This window comes from Typopeltis vanoorti, chromosome 7, assembly GCF_054136105.1.
Source record: "Typopeltis vanoorti isolate ZY-2024b chromosome 7, IOZ_Tvanoo_1.0, whole genome shotgun sequence".
NCBI classification, from domain to species: Eukaryota; Metazoa; Arthropoda; class Arachnida; order Uropygi; family Thelyphonidae; genus Typopeltis; species Typopeltis vanoorti.
The window spans coordinates 123,803,281-123,824,093 of NC_143555.1; the positions used below are offsets into that span (position 1 = coordinate 123,803,281).

General features: G+C 36.2%; 1 protein-coding gene across 1 annotated transcript in view; it reads left to right on the plus strand.

The window, feature by feature from the left end:
• Positions 1-20,813, plus strand: part of Vps8 (vacuolar protein sorting 8) — a 519,719-nt gene that overhangs the window by 381,103 nt on the left and 117,803 nt on the right. Inside the window, exons 29-30 of the mRNA XM_090395104.1 lie at positions 3,014-3,112; positions 3,687-3,776. Coding sequence (XP_090251230.1) covers positions 3,014-3,112; positions 3,687-3,776 — 189 coding nt within the window. The remainder of the gene's footprint in view (positions 1-3,013; positions 3,113-3,686; positions 3,777-20,813) is intronic.

The following is a 20,813-nucleotide window of genomic DNA, read 5'->3' on the forward strand; positions in this document are numbered from 1 at the left end:
CATAACTATTAATTTTAAGAAAATAACCAACGTATATTAAAATATTAATTATAAAAAAATTTAACACTTTCCTGTATTTCAGCAATGTTACAATTGCATTCATCAGAGATCACAAAAACAATGATATGCATATGCAGGCACTAACACTGAGCAAATGAAGCTGAAGAAAGACAACCAAAGTTTGGCCTCAATGACCCCCCTCCCCCCCAAGCTAAATGAAGTAGTCTTGGCTGTTGTGCTGAAAATCTTAGGATGAATGCTTCCCAAAGTTTTGTGTAGTCTCATGTACCAAAACTTATTGTAGTTTGGAAAGTTTTTCAGGGCTGAGGCAGATTTGAGGAATAGCCTTTCATAATTGTATTTGCTGGTAGTGGAATAGAGTGTCCTTCTTCCAACATATCCTGTGGTGGGTGTCCAGAGCATGATCAAGTCCTGAGTATTGTTGGAATCAGATGTAGTCCTTGTGGTTAGAAATTCTGGTAATGGCTGTCCTACCTGTTTGGCCATAGTAGGAGAGTTTGCAACTGCAAGGGAATTAGTAGACACCTGATAGGTCTAGGGAATGTGACTGGTCTTTAGTGGAGCAGATAGATGGCAATTTTTTGTGTGGTCTGTAAGTGGTTATAAGGTTGTATTTCCTTAGGATTTTTGTTAGTTTTTCGGATGTGCCTGGAGAGTTTTCACTGCTCTGAAGGGGGAGGGAAGGGGGTTGCAGTTATAGGGTTTTAATATTTTTTGGATTTTTTTGAAGATTGTAGCCATTGGCTAAGAAAGTGTTGAGGATATGGTCAAGTTCAGTAAGGCACTGTTATTAGAACTGATTAATTTTGCCCTGTTATAAAGGGTATTTATAATCCCATATTGTTGGGGGGGGGATGATTGCTGGTGAATGTATTCACATCAGGCTGGTGTTATCAGAGTGGGAGATCATTGTTGTTTTCCTTTTGTAAGGTAAACTAGATCCAGGGGTGTTGAATGTTTAGATGTGTTAAGAAATTGTGGAATGTATCCAGGCCATGTAGCCAAATGGAGAATACATCATCTACATAGTGTAGCCAGACAGTGGGTTTATGTGGGGCAGAGTTTAAGGCTTTTCTTCAAAGGTCTCCATGAAGAAGTTGGCTAGGGGGTAGAGAAAGTGGTGAACCCATGGCTGTCCCATCTATCTGTTCACAGAATTTTCCTTTCCCAACAAAATAGCCTGATTTCATGGTAAACTGAAACATGCCTGAAATATTAGGACAAAATATGGCTTGGATGAAGTGTAAGGTATCTTTGAGTGGGATATTAGTGAATAATGAGGAGACATCAAAACTAACTACATATTATGTCAGTGTGTTGGAATGTGAGGTTTTCTATATTGGCTTTAAAATGGGCTGAGTGAGTTTTTTTTATGTGTGAAGGCTGTAGTAGGACAGTTGCAAACTGTCCTACTACAGCCAAACCAGCAGGAGAGCCAATATCAGAATTTCTGAACACAAGAATTACATCCGGTTCTTCCAATACAGCCACTCAGTACTTGCTGACCATGCTTTGGACACCCACCACAGGATAGCTGGAAGAAGGTTACTCTATTACACTGCAGCAAATAAAAATGTGAAAGGCTATTTCTCGAATCTGCCTCAGCCCTGAAAAACTTTGCAAACCTCAACAAATTTGGAGACAGCATTCATCCTAAGATCTTCAGCACAATGGCCAAGACTACCTAATTTAGCCCACTTAGGGGCACCATTTAGGACTCTATGCCCAACTTTGGTTGGCTTTCTTCAGTCTCATTTACCCAGTGTTAGTGCCTGCATATACATATCATTGTTTATTGTGATCCCTGATGATGGCAATGGAACATTTCTGAAATATAGGAAATTATTAATTCAAGTTTTTATAATTAATATTTTAGTAAATGTTATTTCCTGAAAAATAATAGTTATGAAGTGCATTGCCTGCACATTTTGTGCTTAAGGGTCAAAGCTAGATAACTGGAAAGAGACATCTGCATAACCCTTAAGTAATGGCGAATGGACCTGAGCTTCTGACCTTCCAGTCTCACTTTCAAGTGATCCCCATTGGTAGATATCCACTGGATTCTGAATGAACAAGGCTGGGCTGGCACATTAAGACTTAGCAGACCAAACTCCAAATAAATTTCATACCACTGGCATGTTGCCCAGTCAAACAAGGCCTCTACTGCTTTCATCAGGAAACCAGGACAATGTGAAAAGTCACTTGCTAAAACAGCAGCAGAATTCAAGATAGCCACACACTCAACATCAGAAGTATCAATGGAAGAGAAGTTCAACTATCAATAGAAGCTAGAGAGATATCATGTGGACATAACTGGTGTTTGAAACAAAGATGTTTCAAACATAGTGATCAGGTAAACTTCCTGATTGACAGGTAATTTCAAGTGGAATCATGTGGAGAAATTTCAAAATTGGGAATTGGACCATGAAACTTATTTGTGATTATAGTCCCACAGAAGATTCTCTTAAGGAAGAAATGGAGGAATTTTTTGAGTAATTAGAGAAGACTGCTAACATAACTGAAAATTGGTCTCCTTGTTAGAAATCTTAACAGCAAGGTAAGAAAATAATCCTCGGCATATAGAAATGTTTTGAGGAAATTTGAAGAAATGGACAAAGCTAATAATAATGGTAAATGCCTGCTGGATGTTCAGGACTAGTTATTAACATAAAGATGTGCACAAATTCATATGGAGAGAAGGGGGGAGGGGGAGTCTTATTGAGTATATTATTATTAATAAAAATGTCTTCACACTGGTTCAGAATGGATGGGAGAGAGGGGGGGGGAACAACTGAAAACATTCTTCTCAGATGGAATTAAAAAGTTTGTAACCTGATTTAAGTACTTGTAAAGCAAAGGGAATATGTCGAAAAATAATTCTGAAGATCTCTACATATTACCTTCCTAGATTTAATAAAAGAAATAAATCGCCTTTACTCTTTGATTTATCCTTAATATTAGTGTAATAGTATAATATTTTTATTTATTACAGCCTCAGGTGTTTTACTTTGTTAGACATACTTTAAGTAGTCAGGACCATTCTAAAGAAGAAAAAATGTCCTTAGAAAACAGGACAGTGGAATGTATTCAGGTTGGTGTTGCCCATTCTAAATCAGTCTCTTATCATATTAAAATTATGCTTATCTAATATATTGTTGCATTTATATATAGATATATATATATATATATATGATCATTAGTTACGTTTACTCAGTGATTAGTTATGTTCATCATTTTTAGACTGATTGAAACCGAGAAAATTGAAAATACTCCATTAAATTAACTTATCTATTTTCTCGGTTTCAGTCAGTCAAAAAAAGACGAACATATATATATATATATTTACATTCTTGAATTATATTAGTCATCATGGATGTTTTGTTTTCATATTCATATTCTTCTACTGTAATTATTTATCACATTTAAATGTGATAAATAATTACAGTAGTATAATTACTATTAATACATATAATTAAATAGTATAACAGAAGAACTTAAATTAACCTATTGTAGGATTCATTTCTTCTCATTCTTGAAATAAAAGTAGATTTTAGAAATATGCTTTTTATATATATATATTGTCCTTTCCTTGGTAAAATGCTGTTATACTAGAAGAATAAGTAGTTGTTCTCTAAATGTAGTAACAATGCTTAGTTTCATTTCAGGAACTTTTAGATATCAACAATAAGAAAACTTCACTACTACTGCTTGACTTTTTTCCTCATCGACTTCAGGATATTATCAAACTTCTGAAGGTAATTTAATTTATTTTTATAATTGCTTGTTTTAAAAATATATTACATCTATCAATGCCTTTTGTTGATTAATTATCCAGTTACAAACAAATTTTAAACTTGTTGCATTTTTCCATTTGGCTGATTAGTCCTTTCCTTTATGGTTACACGGTGATCAGAATTCATTTTAAAAATTATGGAAACAACTACCGTGTTAGTGGAAAAAAACTTCAGTTTAATATAAACCAAATATAATTTAATTTAATATAAATCAAATACGATTAGTCAGTGTTTTTGACAAATGCAGTTCATTTGTTCAGCTTTCGATTAATTTCTTTTTCATGATAAAATGCTGCATATGTGATAGACTTTTAAGTGAAGAAATGATAATATTCATGGTCTACAGAAGAGGAACTTGTGAATGGCTAATTACAGTTAGTTCTCAACTTACACAGGATTCTGTTCCTATGATCCCATCATAAGTCGAAATTTGCTATTTAAACCATAATGATATGTTAATTGGAGGGGGGGGGATGCTTAGGGGTCAAAGCTGTATAACTGAGAAGAGACCTCCACATAGCCTTTAAAGGAATGCGGAGAACTGACCAGGGCTTCTGACCTAATGTCCCATCCTCACCTTCTCGTGGTGCACCCTGTTGGGTATCTACCTGGATACTGAACGAATGAGGATAGGCTGGCAATTTGGGATTTAGCTGACCAAGTTGTATTCTTATTGGCTTAAACCAGTATACAAAATGATAGTACAACATGACAAAATTTCATGCTGGCTGGGACGTCACCCGGTTAAAAAAGTCCCCCCCCATTGTTTTTGCCAGGGAACCAGGGCAAGCAGCGAAAAGTCAGCTACTGGAACAAATCTGAAAGCACATCCCAACTCAACATCACCAGAGTTAAAGATCGGTACTATCAACATAAGAAGCCTGAGTGGCAAAGAAATGGAGCTAGCTGAGGAATTAGATAAGTACCAGATCGGCATAATAGGGGTGACTGAAACAAAAAAGACCAAAACTGGTGAGATCTTTCTGAGCAATATATACAAAATGTTATATTCAGGCAATAACAATCAAGGAAAAGAAAAAGTAGCCATAGTATTCAACACAAAATACAAGGCTAATCTTCTTAAATGGCAGTCAGTCTCAAATAGAGTAATGTGGGCAAATATGAGAATGGGGAACTGGACAATGAGACTTATTTGTGCCTATGGTCCCACAGAAGGTTCTACTAAGGTAGAAGTGGAGAAATTTTTTGAGGCTCTAGAGAAAACTACTGACACAATGAAAAAGGAAAAGTTGGTCCTTGTTGGGGGTCTAAATAGCAGAGTAGGAAATGATTGTCAGACATACAATCTGACAATCATTTTGGGAAAATTTGGAGAAAAGAGCAAAGCTAATAATAATGACAAATATCTCTTGGATTTCTGCTCAGGACTGGTTATTACTAACACCATGTTCCAACATAAAAATCTGCACAAATTCACATGGAGAGAAGAGGCAAGGAATGAGAAAAGTCTCATTGACTATGTTATTGTTGATAGTGATGTTTTCTCCCTAATGCAGGACACGAGAGTGTATAGAGGATTTGAAATTGGAAGTGATCACTATTTAGTCTTGAGCAGGATAAAATTGAATTTCATATTGAAAAGAATGACATGTAAGAAAGTTTTAAAGGGGTGCTTAAGGGTCAAAGCTGTATAACTGAGAGGAGACCTCCACATAGCCTTTAAAGGAATGCAGAGAACCGACCAGGGCTTCTGACCTAATGTCCAATCCTCACCTTCTCGTGGTGCACCCTGTTGGGTATCTACTTTGATACTGAATGAACGAGGATGGGCTGGCAATTTGGGATTTAGCCGACCAAATTGTATTTTTATTGGTTAAACCAAAATAAAAAAATGATGGTACAACATGACAAAATTTCATGCCAGCTGGGGCGTCGCCCGGTTAAACAAGGCCCCCGTTGTTTTAGCCAGGGAACCAGGGCGAACAGCGAAAAGTCAGCTACTGGAACAAATCTGAAAACAAACCCCAACTCAACATCACCAAAGTTAAATATGGTACTATCAACATAAGAAGCCTGAAAGGCAAAGAAATGGAGCTAGCTGAGGAATTAGATAAGTACCAGATCGGCATAATAGGGGTGACTGAAACAAAAAAGACCAAAACTGGTGAGATCTTTCTGAGCAATATATACAAAATGTTATATTCAGGCAATGACAATCGAGGAAAAGGAGTAGCAGCCATAGTATTCAACACAAAATACGAGGCTAATCTTCTTGAATGGCAGTCAGTCTCAAGTACAGTAATGTGGGCAAATATGAGAATGGGGAACTGGACAATGACACTTATTTGTGCCTATGGTCCCACAGAAGGTTCTACTAAGGTAGAAGTGGAGGAATTTTTTGACGCTTTAGAAAAAGCAACTGACACAATGAAAAAGGGAAAGTTGGTCCTTGTTGGGGATCTAAATAGCAGAGTAGGAAATGATTGTGAGACATACAAAAATATTTTGGGAAAATTTGGAGAAAAGAGCAAAGCTAATAATAATGGCAAATATCTGCTGGATTTCTGCTCAGGACATGGACTGGTTATTACTAACACCATGTTCCAACGTAAAAATGTGCACAAATTCACATGAAAAGAAGAGGCTAGGAATAAGAAAAGTCTCATTGACTATGTTATTATTGATAGTGATGTTTTCTCCCTGGTGCAGGACACCAGAGTGTACAAAGGATTTGAAATTGGAAGTGATCACTATTTAGTCTTGAGCAGGATAAAATTGAATTTCATATTGAAAAGAATAACATGTAAGAAAGTTTTAAAGCGAATAAAAGTTGAGCAGCTCTCAGATGTGAACTGTAGACTAAAATATAGAAAGATTATTGAAAAGAAAATGAAAGATTTTGAGAACAGGAATCAAACCTTGGAGATTCAGTGGCAAACTCTGGAGAAAACATTGAATGATTCTGCCAGAGAGGCATGTGGTGAGGTGTGTGCAAGGATAAAAAAATCAGAACTCCCTGGTGGACACAGGAAGTTAAAGAGGCAGTGAAGGAAAAGAAGAAAGCATATCAAAAGTTCCTGGCAAATAAGTCAGCTTTTACTGTTACAGAATATAGAGACAAATGTAAGAAAGCTAAACAGTGTGTAAAACTAGCTAAACAAAAGTCATGGTAATACTTTGGCAAGAATATAGAAAATAAATATCAAGAAGGTGGCAAAATATTCTGGAGGTTGTTGAAGAAGCTTAGGAATGGAGGAAAGAGTGCTGTAAAAGGAGTTAGAGATAATAAAGGTGACATGAAAACATGAGAAAAAGAAATCCTTGAAGTATGGAGTAATTACTTTGAAAAACTGCTAAATGAAACAAGCAGTGATGATAGCACAATGATAAAAAACACTGACCAGGCATGCAGTCAGGAATACATATCCATCCTTGAAGTAGAAAAAGCCATCAAAGGCTTGAAATGTGGAAACGCAGCAGGAGGAGATGATATTCGAATAGAAATGCTGAAGTATGGTGGTATAAAAGTCTTACAGTGGCTGCACTTCATAGTTCAGAAAGCCTGGACAGAGGGACGAATTCCTGATGATTGGAGTAGAGCTCTCATAGTACCCATATATAAAAAGGGAAATAAAACTGAATGTGAGAATTACAGAGGTATTTCCCTACTGAGTGTTCCTGGCAAGATCTATGCAAGTATACTTGAGAAACGGTTGAGAAGAATTGTGGAAGAAAAGCTTGGTGAAGAACAAGCTGGATTCAGGCCAAATAGAGGCTGTCAGGATCAGATCTTCACTTTACGACAAATAGTCGAGAAAGCATGGGAATATAACAAAGATCTGTATTTAAGTTTTGTCGATCTGGAAAAGGCATATGACAAGGTGCCAAGAGAGAAGCTATTCAATACGCTGCAGTTATATGGTGTCAATGGGGCATTATATCAAGCAATACTTATTCTTTATTTGAGTTGCAAGTCAGCAGTTAGAATTGAAGGAAGTACAGGAAGATGGTTTAATGTTAAATCTGGTGTGAGACAAGGATGTACATTATCCCCTCTGTTATTCATTATCTATATGGATCACATTATGAAGGAAAGTGGTATTAAACATGATATCAGAATTGGAGATGTTAATGTCAGCTCTTTGCTTTATTCAGACGATGTTATACTCCTAAATAAATCCACTAGAAGTTTGCATGATTCCCTGACTCAATTGAATAACTGTTGTAATAGATATGGTATGAAGGTCAGCAATAAAAAGACAAAGACAATGAAAATAGGCAGAATCATTGAAAATGTCAACTGTGTTGTGGATGGAGAACCTGTGGAACAAGTAAAACATTTCAGCTACTTAGGCACGATTTTTACTGAAGATGGTAAATTAAATATAGAAATAGACAACAGAATCAGCAAAGCTGGTATGGTCGGAAATCAATTGAATAAATTCATATGAAATAAGAGAGAAATTAGTCAGAACACTAAATTAGCTGTATACACGACAGTGTTCAAACCAGTTTTAACTTATGGATCTGAGAGTTGGGTCAGAAGTAAAAACACTTGACTAAAGACTACAGACCGCAGATATGAGAGTCCTGAGAAAGATTAGAAGTGTGAACAGGTGGCATCAATAGCAATATCATATTAAAAACGAGGATATTAGGAAAGAACTTGACATTGTCAGCATCCAGGAATGCATTAGCAGAGCTAATCTCAGGTGGAATGGTCACTTAAATAGAATGGGAGAGGAAAGATTAGCAAAACAAGTGTTCTCTGCCAGGTTGGCAGGAAAACGACCCAGAGGAAGACCAAGATATAGGTGGATTGATATGGTACAAAGTGCCTTAGACGATAGAAATATAAGATCTGATAATGTTGGAGTCTTCACAAGTAACAGACTGATTTGGAGGAGAATTGTAGATAGGAAGTTAGTAATGATGTAATTTTTTCATGTAGTACTGTCATATCCTGTAAACCCTTTAGGGTACATGGCAGGAATTTGATGATGATGATGATAATGAAAGTTTTAAAATGAATAAAAGTTGAGCAGCTCTCAGATGTGAATTGTAGACTAAAATACACAAAGATTATTGAAAAAAAAAATGAAAGAATTTGAATACAACAACCAAACCTTGGAGATTCAGTGGCAAACCTTGAAGAAAACGCTGACTGATTCAGCCAGAGAGGCATGTGGTGAGGTTGTCTGCATGGATAGAAAAATCAGAACTCCATGGTGGACACAGGAAGTTAAAGAGGCAGTGAAGGAAAAGAAGAAAGCCTATCAAAAGTTCCTAGTAAATAAGTCAGCTTGTGCTCTTAGAGAGTACATAGACGAATGTAAGAAAGTGAAACACTGTGTAAAACTAGCTAAACAAAAGTCATGGGAGGACTTTGGCTAGAACATAGAAAATAAGTATCAAGAAGTTGGTAAGATATTCTGGAGGTTGTTGAAGAAGCTTAGAAATGGAGGAAAGAGTGCTGTAAAAGGTTAGAGATGATAAAGGGGACATGGAAACGGGAGAAAAAGATATCCTTGAAGTATGGAGTAATTACTTCGAAAAATTTCTAAATGAAACAAGCAGTGATAGTGCAGTGGTAAAAAGCACTCAACAGGCATACAGTCAAGAATACATATCCATACTTGAAGTAGAAAAAGCCATGGAAAGGCAGCAGGAGTAGATGATATTCAACCAGAAATGCTGAAGTAGGGTGGTATAAAAGTCTTACAGTGGCTGCACTGCATAGTTCAGAAGGCCTGGACAGAGAAACAAATTTCCGATGAGCGGAATAGAGCTCTCATAGTACCCATATATAATAAGGGAAATAAAACTGAATGTGAGGATTACAGAGGTATTTCCCTACTGAGTGTTCCAGGCAAGATTTATGTCAGTATACTTGAGAAACGGTTGAGAAGAATTGTGGAAGAAAAGCTTGGTGAAGAACAAGCTGGATTCAGGTCAAATAGAGGCTGTCAGGATCAGATCTTCACTTTACGACAAATAGTCGAGAAAGCATGGGAATATAACAAACATCTGTATTTAAGTTTTGTTGATTTGGAAAAGGCATATGACAAGGTGCCAAGAGAGAGAGAAGCTATTCAATATGCTGCAGTTATATGGTGTCAATGGGGCATTATATCAAGCAATACTTAGTCTTTATTTGAGTTGCAAGTCAGCAGTTAGAATTGAAGGAAGTACAGGAAGATGGTTTAATGTTAAATCTGATGTGAGACAAGGATGTACATTATCCCCTCTGTTATTCATTATTTATATGGATCACATTATGAAGGAAAGTGGTATTAAACATGATATCAGAATTGGAGATGTTAATGTCAGCTCTTTGCTTTATACAGACGATGTTATATTTCTAAATAAATCTGCTACAAATCTGCAAGATTCTCGGACTAAATTGAATAGTTGTTGTAATAGATATGGTATGAAGGTCAGCAATAAAAAGACATAGACAATGAAAATAGGCAGAATCATTGAAAATGTCAACTGTGTTGTGAATGGAGAACCTGTGGATCAAGTGAAACATTTCAGCTACTTAGGCATGATTTTTACTGAAGATGGTAAATTATATATATAGAAATAGACAAGAGAATCAGCAAAGCTGGTATGGTAGGAAGTCAAGTGAATAAATTCATATGGAATAAGAGAGAAATTAGTTGGAACACTAAATTAGCTGTATACAAGACAGTGTTAAAACCAGTTTTAACTTATGGATCTGAAAGCTGGGTCAGAAGTAAAAACACTTGACCAAAGACTACAGACTGCAGATATGAGAGTCCTGAGAAAGATTAGAGGCGTGAACAGATGGCATCAATGGCAATATTATATTAAAAACAGGGATATTACTAAAGAACTTGACATTGTCAGCATCCAGGAATGCATTAGCAGAACTAATCTCAGGTGGTATGGTCACTTGAACACAATGGAAGAGGAAAGATTAGCAAAACAAGTGTTCTCTGCCAGGTTGGCCGGAAAATGACCCAGAGGAAGACCAAGATATAGGTGGATTGATACGGTACAAAGTGCCTTAAATGATAGAAATATAAGATCTGATAATGATGGAATCTTGACAAGTAACAGACTGATTTGGAGGAAAATTGTAGATAGGAAGTTACCAAAGAAGTAAATTTTTCATGTAGTACTATCATATCCTGTACACCCCTTGAGGATATATGTCAGGAATTTGATGATGATGATATGTTAACAATGTATGTGCCTGAATGCTAAAAGTTATAGGTCTGTTTTATTATATTATAATAAATGTATTATAATTTTTATATACACAGCTGTACTGTAATAAATAATGAACCATGAATAGAGTGCTTCTCTGCACTTGCAAGTAAAAAATCTCCTGGAATCACATTAAAGCTCCAATTAATCAGATAGGCACAATGTACAAATTATAATATAAAATTTTCTGTTAATTGGACAGTTCATCATTGAAGGAAGGGTATGTCATCAACAATAAATTCTTCAAATGCAGTATTTGCAGCAGAGAGTTCTGAGAATGGTTCACCAGATCATCTTCAGCCTAAGCTGACCTTCAGAGGATGACATGGCAACTGGAGTGGACTCTACTTTCCAGCTTAGTGTAGACTAAGTCTGACTCATACCAACTTAGTCTGCATACTTTGCCTTTCCTTTTCTGCATAAATTTCTCTTGCATCTTACATAATTCTGTCTACTTTGCTATATCTCTTAACATTGGGATCCATTTTCTCAAACAACAGAATTGTCTTATTAACAGAGGCAAATGCCTCTACTAGTTTTTTTATTGTAAACTTTTTTGGAGCTCAGTCCTGTTCTGTTTTTTTTTTTTTTCTTTCGTCTTGTTCTTATATAATTTATATACACTCTTATATTAAATTATGTATTATAAATTAAGTTTTAAAAAAATTGCTTTATGATAATCCCATTCGTGAAAAGTTGGAAAATTTTTGTGAATGGCATATAGTTCTTGAGTTAAAAAATTCACTAATGTGAATTTTTTAACTCAAGTTTCACATTAGTTAAACTTGACATTAGTTAAAATTTAACAAGTTTCACATTAGTTAAAATTTAACAAGTTTCACATTAGTTAAAATTTAACAAGTTTCACATTAGTTAAAAAAATTCCTGAGTTTTTTTAATCTCTTGTCTTCTAGATAACCATTGGTAGGATCCACTGCCTTTCTGCCACATTGGCTGTGCAGTGTAATATGTGGACATCCAGAAAGAAGAATCCTGGTTTTAAATACAATGCTTTGATCCCTGCTTTAGCAAGATGGGTAGTCGTGTTCCAGCCAGGATCATTTGGCTTGTGAGCTTGCCTACAAGAGTCAGCAGTGTTTGCAATAAGTCCCCTTTCTCATAGTCTGGGGATTGGATCCAACATTTGGTGTAGTTCCACTATGGCATCCTGACTGGCCCTGGCATTCCGCTTCCAAACATGATCATTGCTTGTGGATATGGGCATCCATGTGTGGCTTGATAATGTAGGGGGAGTTTGGTGTTGAATCCTCCTCCTTTTAAATATGAATCATTTATTCTCAAGCATATCAGAAGCTCTTAACAAGCCCCAACCTTGTACAGAAACTATTGATGCATCATCCAAAACAAAGAACAATAATAATAAAAATGAGATAATACCTATAAACAGACCCTCATTTTTAACCATACATACAGTAAATTAACATTCACTGAAGAAAATGCCTTTTTTATTCAGAAAGATTAGAAGGAAGATGTCCAAAATCTGTTAAGCAATTCCATTCAGGAAATATTTTTGTCAAAATATATTCTCAGAAATATTCAGAGTAGTCTCTCTGTGTAGCATTAGTCAGAGAAATAGCAATCATGGTAAATCCCTACAAAACTTTGAACCTTTTCCCAAGGAGTAATATCAGAGGTGGATCTCTTCTCTGTTGCTAGGGGAATGATTTTTTTTTTTTTCTCTGAATTAAAAGATCAAGGAGTGACTGCCATAAGAATTCTAATACAGGGATGGTGGCCTGGTACTGACCTGGATTACATCCTTACATTTAACACTCCAAAACCTTCAACATTATTGAAAACAAGATATCTCCATTTCCCTATCAAACTCAACATCCCATCCTTTGCACTGTTTCAATTGCCAGAAGTACATTAATTCTCAGACTGTTTTGGTTATACCATTTATGCTTGATGTAGCATTAAAGATCCTGAAAACAAAAATTGCATGTGCGAAACACTTAAATTCACAGATTTTGAGCATGCCAAAGGTGGAAGGATTAGAAAGAGATTCAAAAGATCAAACTCAGCATTTTGTATTGGGGTGAAAAGAAGGTGTACTACTACATCTAGTGGAAAACATCCTCTTATGCTGAGAAGGTAACAAGGGGGAAGAGGGATCTAAAAGGGACATTAACACAAGAGTGCTACATCTGACAACCGTGTCATTCTCTACTTTCCACTAAAGCATTTAAAAGGGGAAAAAATGGAATACAGCCACATCCCTGAAAACAGGAGTGTGACGGTATTCATTTTCTTTTCTTTTCACAAATGATCCCACTACACAAGAATCCTTTTGGTAAGAAAAATTATAGAATAATAAGAAATGGGCATTGACTGTCTACACTTGCCTAAAAAGCAAAAATCGAAAACTGACAAAAACAAAATCTCACCAAACCAGAAGCCATATGATCCACCAAATATAAATATATAAATAATCAGTGCCTTCCTACAATGAACTTGTCCCAGATTCCACTAAAACAATGTTGATATCAAGGCCTTCTTGCAAAAACATGTCAGGTTTCTTCCCCCCACTGCTAGAGATCTATTTGAAAACTGGTGAGAATTCTGCATTGCAGTATATCTATCATCTGTAAGGACTGGATAAGGGATGGACCTTCCGATGGAAGATTTGCCACCCTTGTTAGTTACTATACTTTATTCCAGAATGTTCATTTGCCATCTGCCTGTTAGTTGGACCTCTTATTACAATGTGCTACTTCTATCTACCACCCGGTTCAGTTACATCCCTCAATGACCTTGAGGATCTTGTGTTGCACTTGCCATGGATGGCAAGTGGAACATGAAATGGCCCCAGTAGGATAGTGCACAAACTAACATCAGAAGAAGAGTTGCTGAGTGTATGCTTGACAACAATAATCTTTCCTTCCTAAACTGTAAATGGAAATGGAAGAAGGTGTAATATGGCAGTTACACCTTCTTCCATTTGCTTACTGATTGCATCTTCCATATGACATGCACTTCAATCTGCCTAACAGTTTGTTCATCAGCTCTTTTCCACAGTTTAAATGAGAAGTAGAAAATAGCATGTATGGTAGCAATTACTCATGGATATCACAATGGAAAATAGATCAAGCTGACTGGAATGTCTTCTCATTCTTAGAAAAGTTTGATTCTCAACAGTCAGCACCCTCTACTCAATGACTATCAAGAAAACAATGAATCATGTTACAGATTGTATAAAATTAGCAACCACACAACTGTTGTTCCCAAACCATGGTGTAATTTAGAATGTACCCCAGCCAAAAAACAAAGCTTTTTGTGTCCAGCAGATATCCAATTACAAAACTCATATATCATACTCAGGTGGGAGCACATTTCAAATGTGCTCCCAACTGAGTATGATATATATGTCATCAGAAGCAAAAGTTCTCATGGATCCAATTCACTGCTGCTGTTCTGGTTGATCTGGTGAATTCAGAGTGGGTCGTATATCTGCTTTTTATTTTCTATATTTTCTCCCAAACAAAGTGATACTTGTTTGTGCTTGTATTTTAAGAAAACATCTCTGATGAATCCTAATCATTAAATGATCTATGGTTGAATGATGTTTATGGAAGTCAGGTGGATGGTGCCTTGGGAAAAAAAAACAAAAAAAACTTGCTCTCTCTAGAAACAATAAAAGACAAGAGTCAACCATTTTCAAGATCTTACATAAGCAGCTGGTCAGAGAAACAAATAATCTCAATATAAATCTATTGCTCTTCATTAAAAACTTTATCAACCCATATATATCTGTCTATTTTCCACACATACACACACACACACACACGCGCAGCATTAATTTGGGGTTGACCTTGTGATCTCTCATGTAGTAGTGACATAAAAAAAAAAAAATCAAATTATCCAAGTTTGAGTAACATCGATCCTCTCTCTCAACCCTTTCTCCAAGAGGAGGGAGACCAATGAGGTTCTCTAAACACACATTATTTGTAGTTAACTCAGTAAAAAGAAATTTCTTCTGGTCGTGAGTTGAAAATATTTTGAGCTTCTTGCATGGAGATTTTGAGATATGGTGCCTCCATGACAGGATATCTGCCCTAAGAAGAATCATAAATGGATATTTTCAGTTGAAGGTGAGTTAACTATATATGATATCTCTAATACTGAAGTATATAAGGATATTTACTCTCATGGAAACTCAAAATTTCTTCTCTTACAAAATTGGCCAGAGAATACAGATACATACACAAGAGATAAAAATACTGTGTTGTCTGTAATAGGTGTAGTGCAGATGGTGGATTGTGTAGTGCATTGTGCCTTGGCCTCTCTGGAGCTGTCATGTCATAATAATATTTAGAAGAGATCAGGTAGAAGATTTTTATTTTTTAACCAATATAATCAACACAAAATACTGCTTTCTTTTTAAAATTTAGCATTTAATAGCATTAAAATTTGACCAATCTTCAACACTAGTTGCTTCTGGGTACTGCTATGAAGATGATATCCAGATCCTCCTCATCTGTTGATAATAATAATACATATCAAAACAACTTGACCACTGTGCCAGCAGATTGTAATTACTTTAATTTAAACAAAAACACAAGGAAATACACTCATGAACAGCTGAATTAGAGATATCTGCCATGTTGTCGCAATGGTGCTATGGTCGCCCCGGCAAATGGAATAGTGGTGCGTGACGGGGATGTCGTCAGACCTTTAACTGACTATCTGAGTAATAGTCGAGCACAGAATGGGGAAGACTCGAGATCTCAGCGAATTCGATCGCAACCAGATAGTCGGAGCCAGACGTATGGGGCACTCCATCTCCGAAGTTGTGCAGGCACTGGGCTTTTCACTGGCCACTATGTCAAGAGTGTACCATGAGTACATGGAATCAGGTAAAACCACAGCCGCCAGGGAAAACTGCCATGGTGTACAACGTATCGATGATAGGGGACGTCGTTGGCTAGCTCGGATGGTAACAGCAGATAGACGGGCTGCAGTGCCGGAGATCACTCGCCAAGCACATGAAGCGGTGGATCCCTTGTGCCAGCAAGGTACAGTTCAGGTCGGTGGTGGTATCCTTGTATGGGGGAACTGTTTACGTGGGATGAAACGAGTCCCCTGGTACATCTACCATCGTCCCTCACCGGCGAACAATACAGGGACCTGCTGTCAGATTATGTGCACCCATTTCTGCGCCTACAGCACCTTGCAGGAGACTTGTACCTACAGCAAGACAATGCACCAGCCCACTGCTCCCGAATTGTGGCCAAGTGTGTGGATGAACACTCCGCATACATGAGGATGCTTGGCTGTCCCCATCCCCTGACCTCAATCCTATTGAACACATCTAGGATGCTGTCGAGAGAGAGATACGTGCTCTGGACCCTGCTCACCAATCTCCGTGCATTGTGAGAGGCTGTGCAGCTGTTATGGATCAGTTTGGTTCTCCAATGCTTCGGGTGCCTTGTCGAGCCCATGCCATGCCGCATCAGGGCTGTCATCAAGGCGAAATGGGGGTGCTACCCGCTACTAGGCAGGTATCTCTAATTCAACTGCTCACGAGTGTAAGTAAATAATATTTCTTTGAAGAATGTATTTCAGCATGTATATTAGAGGCCGTCATCACTGGCAATGATAGTTAATTACAAGGTGGAACGTGACAAATTGATTTGAAATAGTAAGAGCCATGTGATGTTGTATCTACATAGAACGGTGCAAAGGTATAACTGAGGAAATGTATTATTAATTATTCATTAACTATATTTAAAAAAAAAAAACCTCATTATTTAAAATATCTGATATCTTAGATAGGGAGAGGCAGTCATTATGATTTAAGTTCAAATGTTGAAGTAAGGCCTCAGCACTTTCTTTAAACAAACATTCAAATTTATACCAATACAGATGAAGTATGTATTTCAGACCGTAAGATATTATGGTCCGTATCTATTCCATGCTGTGCCAAGCCAGATTTCTCAGATTTTCTGTTGCTAATGTAGGATTCTTGTTCTTGTACATCATGAGCATCTATTTACCTGAAGTATGAGGTTGGTCTGAAAAGTTCTCAGCCTCGACCATAGATGGCAACACTATTGACAAGATTTTTTTTTCCTAAGTTGGTACATCTGTCATAAGCATCCGTGTGAAATTGCAAGTCATTTTATTAAGTAGTTTGTTTTATACAGCTTTCTGAAGCAAAAGTGTTGTCTGTATCCCTTGAAATGAATAAAATTGAATGTCGTGCAGTTATAAAATTCTTTCTAAAAGAAGGTTTAATGCCAAAAGAAATTCATTCAAAGTTCATAAAAGATTACAAGCACTCTTTTCTTTCATTTTCGACAATTAAGAAATGGGCTGTTGAGTTTAAATGTGGCCGTACCAGCCTTGAAGGTGATCTGCGTGAAGGACGTCCAAAAAGTGTAACAACACCAGAAATAATTGATCAAGTGCACGATATGGTATTGGATGACCAGTGAGTCAAAGTGCATGAAATTGCTGACACTATAGGCATTTCAAAAGAACATGTATGATATTTGCACATGAAAAAGCTAATGCTTTTTTCATATACAATTTCATATGCAAAAAGCTTTCCACAAGATGGGTGTATCGCTTGCTCACAGCAGATCAAAAATGCACTCGCATGAAAATCTCTGAACAGTGCTTGGAGCATTTTAACAAGAATAAAACTGATTTTGTGTGTTGATTTATTACTATGGATAAGACTTGGATTCACCATTACACACCAGAATCCAAACAGCATTCAAAACAGTGGACAGAAGCCAGTTGTTCAGTGCCAAAGAAGACAAAGTCGGTTCCATCAGCAAGAAAGGTCATGACATCGGTGTTTTGGGATGCTAAAGGCATTTTATTTATTAATTATCTTGAAAAGGGTAAAACAATAACTGGGGAATATTATTCCAATCTTTTAACAGACTAGACGAAAAAATTCGTGAGAAAAGACCCGGTGTGCAGAAGAAAAAGACATCTTTCATCAGGACAATCCGCATGCCCACAAAAGTGTTTTGGTAATGAGAAAAGTAAGAGATCTGCACTATGAATTGTTGGAACATCCACCCTATTCCCCAGATTTGGCTCCCTCTGACTTCTATCTCTTCCCAAAACTAAAACTCTTCCTCGTTGGTCAGCGTTTTTTGTTTGAATCAAGAGGTGATTGCATCTGTAGAGGGGTATTTTGCTGATCTTATTGAGAACCACTACAGGGACGGGATAATGACTGGAGCATCACTGGAATAAATGTATTAGTCTTAAGGGAGATTATGTTGAAAATAAAAATAATTTTAAATTATAAATTCGTTTTTTCATTATTAGGTCAAGAACTTTTCAGACTGCTGTTGTAAGAACTATATTCACAAAGAACTTGTTAGACTCCAGGAAGAACTAGAGGAGAGCATTTATCTTGGCAGATTTAAACCATGATATTATTTGTTGATAGGAAGAAAAGGAGCCATTAAATTGTATTTCTTAAGAATTCTGGATATTGGTTCTGAGATGACAAAAATGTATGGGATTGGGATTTGACATACTGTGTTCTGCTGTTTGGGCTAAGATTATAGGAATTAAAAAGTTGCTGTGTGGTCCCTTCTGAGAATCATTGAGTTTCATATATTGTTTGATGTTTAAGACTTCTTTCTGTGGTATGAGCATGTACTAAAGTTTTGATAGTTCCAGTCTTCTATATGGTGAGCAAATTTCTGTTGTGAATGTAGCATCCAGTGAAAGTAGGCTTTCAATAAATGAAAGTGAATCAACTTTGAGCTGTGAAACATGAACTCGTTATTAATATACTAATTCCAGAATTGTATTACCTCCACTGTAGCTCATCAACTATCCCATATAGTTCTTACTGTGTGGCTAAATGCTTTCTGTGCCATTCATTTAACAAACACAACTGACGTTAAGATTGTAAATTCAGTGCCCTTGTCACTATGCAAAGCTCACTTCATGCTGTTCCAGAAAACTGAGGAGTTTACATCTCAGGACATTCTTTAACTGAAAGTAAAATCCTCATTCTGCTATAGTTCCTGAAAAGATACCTTACCTTACTTAGATTTCCTTTTCAACATTCAGCAGAACTTATTCGCTCTCTCTAGTGAGGATGCTAATAAACTTCATTTGGAAGTTTTATCAAAGTTTCCACCTACAAACATATCTTTAGCTGAAATGAAAATGTTACCATCCTTAAGACAGAAACAGTCATCTTATTATTACTAATGCTAACAAGAGGAAAGCCACGGTAGTTATGGATACTGCAAATTATAAAAGAAAAATATCTCTTAATGTGAGATCGATTGACCTACGAGGAATTGGATCACAACCCCATGAATAGACAATTCAGAAACCTAAACTTGTTACAAGAGGAAGTTGTAAACCTAGATGGAGACACAATAGAAAAACTTATTTTGCTAGAACCTCTCAGTTCTATGGTCTACCAAAGCTACATCATCATAATCAATTTCCTGATATGTATCCTTAAAGGGGGGGTGTTCAGGTTACTATGACAGCACTACATGATTAAGTTTACCTTATTATAAATTTTCTTCTTCTTTTTCTTCTCTTTAAGGATTAGGTATTTGCCTGTTCTGGCTTCACTGATCTTTCCATCTTGTTGCTTGTCTTCCTCTCCTCTCTCTCTTTCCCTTTGGTCTATAATCTATCCACCTTTTTTTGGTAGCTGATATCTTTCTATCCTAGATAGATGTTCTTTCCATTTCTCTCTATATTCCTTGGTCTTTTTATTTATGTTATAGATATCTAGTTCTTTCTAATATCTTCATTTCTTATATGGTCAAATTTTGTGCATCCTTTAATTGTTCTTAAAAATCTCATCTCCTCAGCTTGTATTTTACTTTCATCTTTCTTTTTAACTGTCCATGTTTCTGAACCATATAACAGAATGGGAGTGGCCATTACTTTATAAAATTTTGCTGAGTTTCTCATCTTGTTTTTTTATTCAGTGTCCTTTTAATTGTTCCACAGATTTTCTGAAATTTCTTTATTTTTTCATCTATATCTTTATCTTTTAGATATGTTATTATGCAGCCTAAATTATTAAACTGTGTCATCTGTTCTATTATTTTATTTTATTTAACTGTTTTTGATCTAACATGATTCCTACCTTTAAATGCCATGATGTTTTCGTGAAATTTTTAAATTGGCTTGTTTTGTTTAATTTGTAAATTTATTTTTGAAGGTCCATTTTCATTGTCTTGTAATATAATCTGATCTTCTGCATACAGCATTGTATTGATAACAGTTCTTCTGGTTAACTGGATACCTTGTTTTATTGTTGTTGTTTTCCATATTTTAATAATCTGATCAATATACATATTGAATACAGTTTGAGATAAGCTACATCCCTGTCTTACACCCTGATTTATTTCACTCTCTTCTGTTAATTTATTACCTAACTGTAACTGTATTTTTGTATCTTTATATCAACTTTATATAGCTTGTACCAAATGTAATGGATATCTGCATTTTTTTCATTATATTCCATAGTTTTTCTCTGTGTATTTTATCAGAAGTTTTCTCATAATCCATAAAGCCATATGACTCACTAAAATAATCACCTATCAACAATTTTCCTCTAAATCAATCTATTACTTGTGAGCACTCCGTATTGTCATATCTAACATTATGTGCTTCTGACTGAATCCATCCGCCTAGACCTTGGTCTTCCTCTGGATCTCTTTCATGCCATTTTGGCATGAAGCTTCTGTGTTGCTAACCTTTCCTCACCAATTTAAGTGACCATATACCACCTTAGATTACCTCTACTAACACATTCTTGAATGCTAA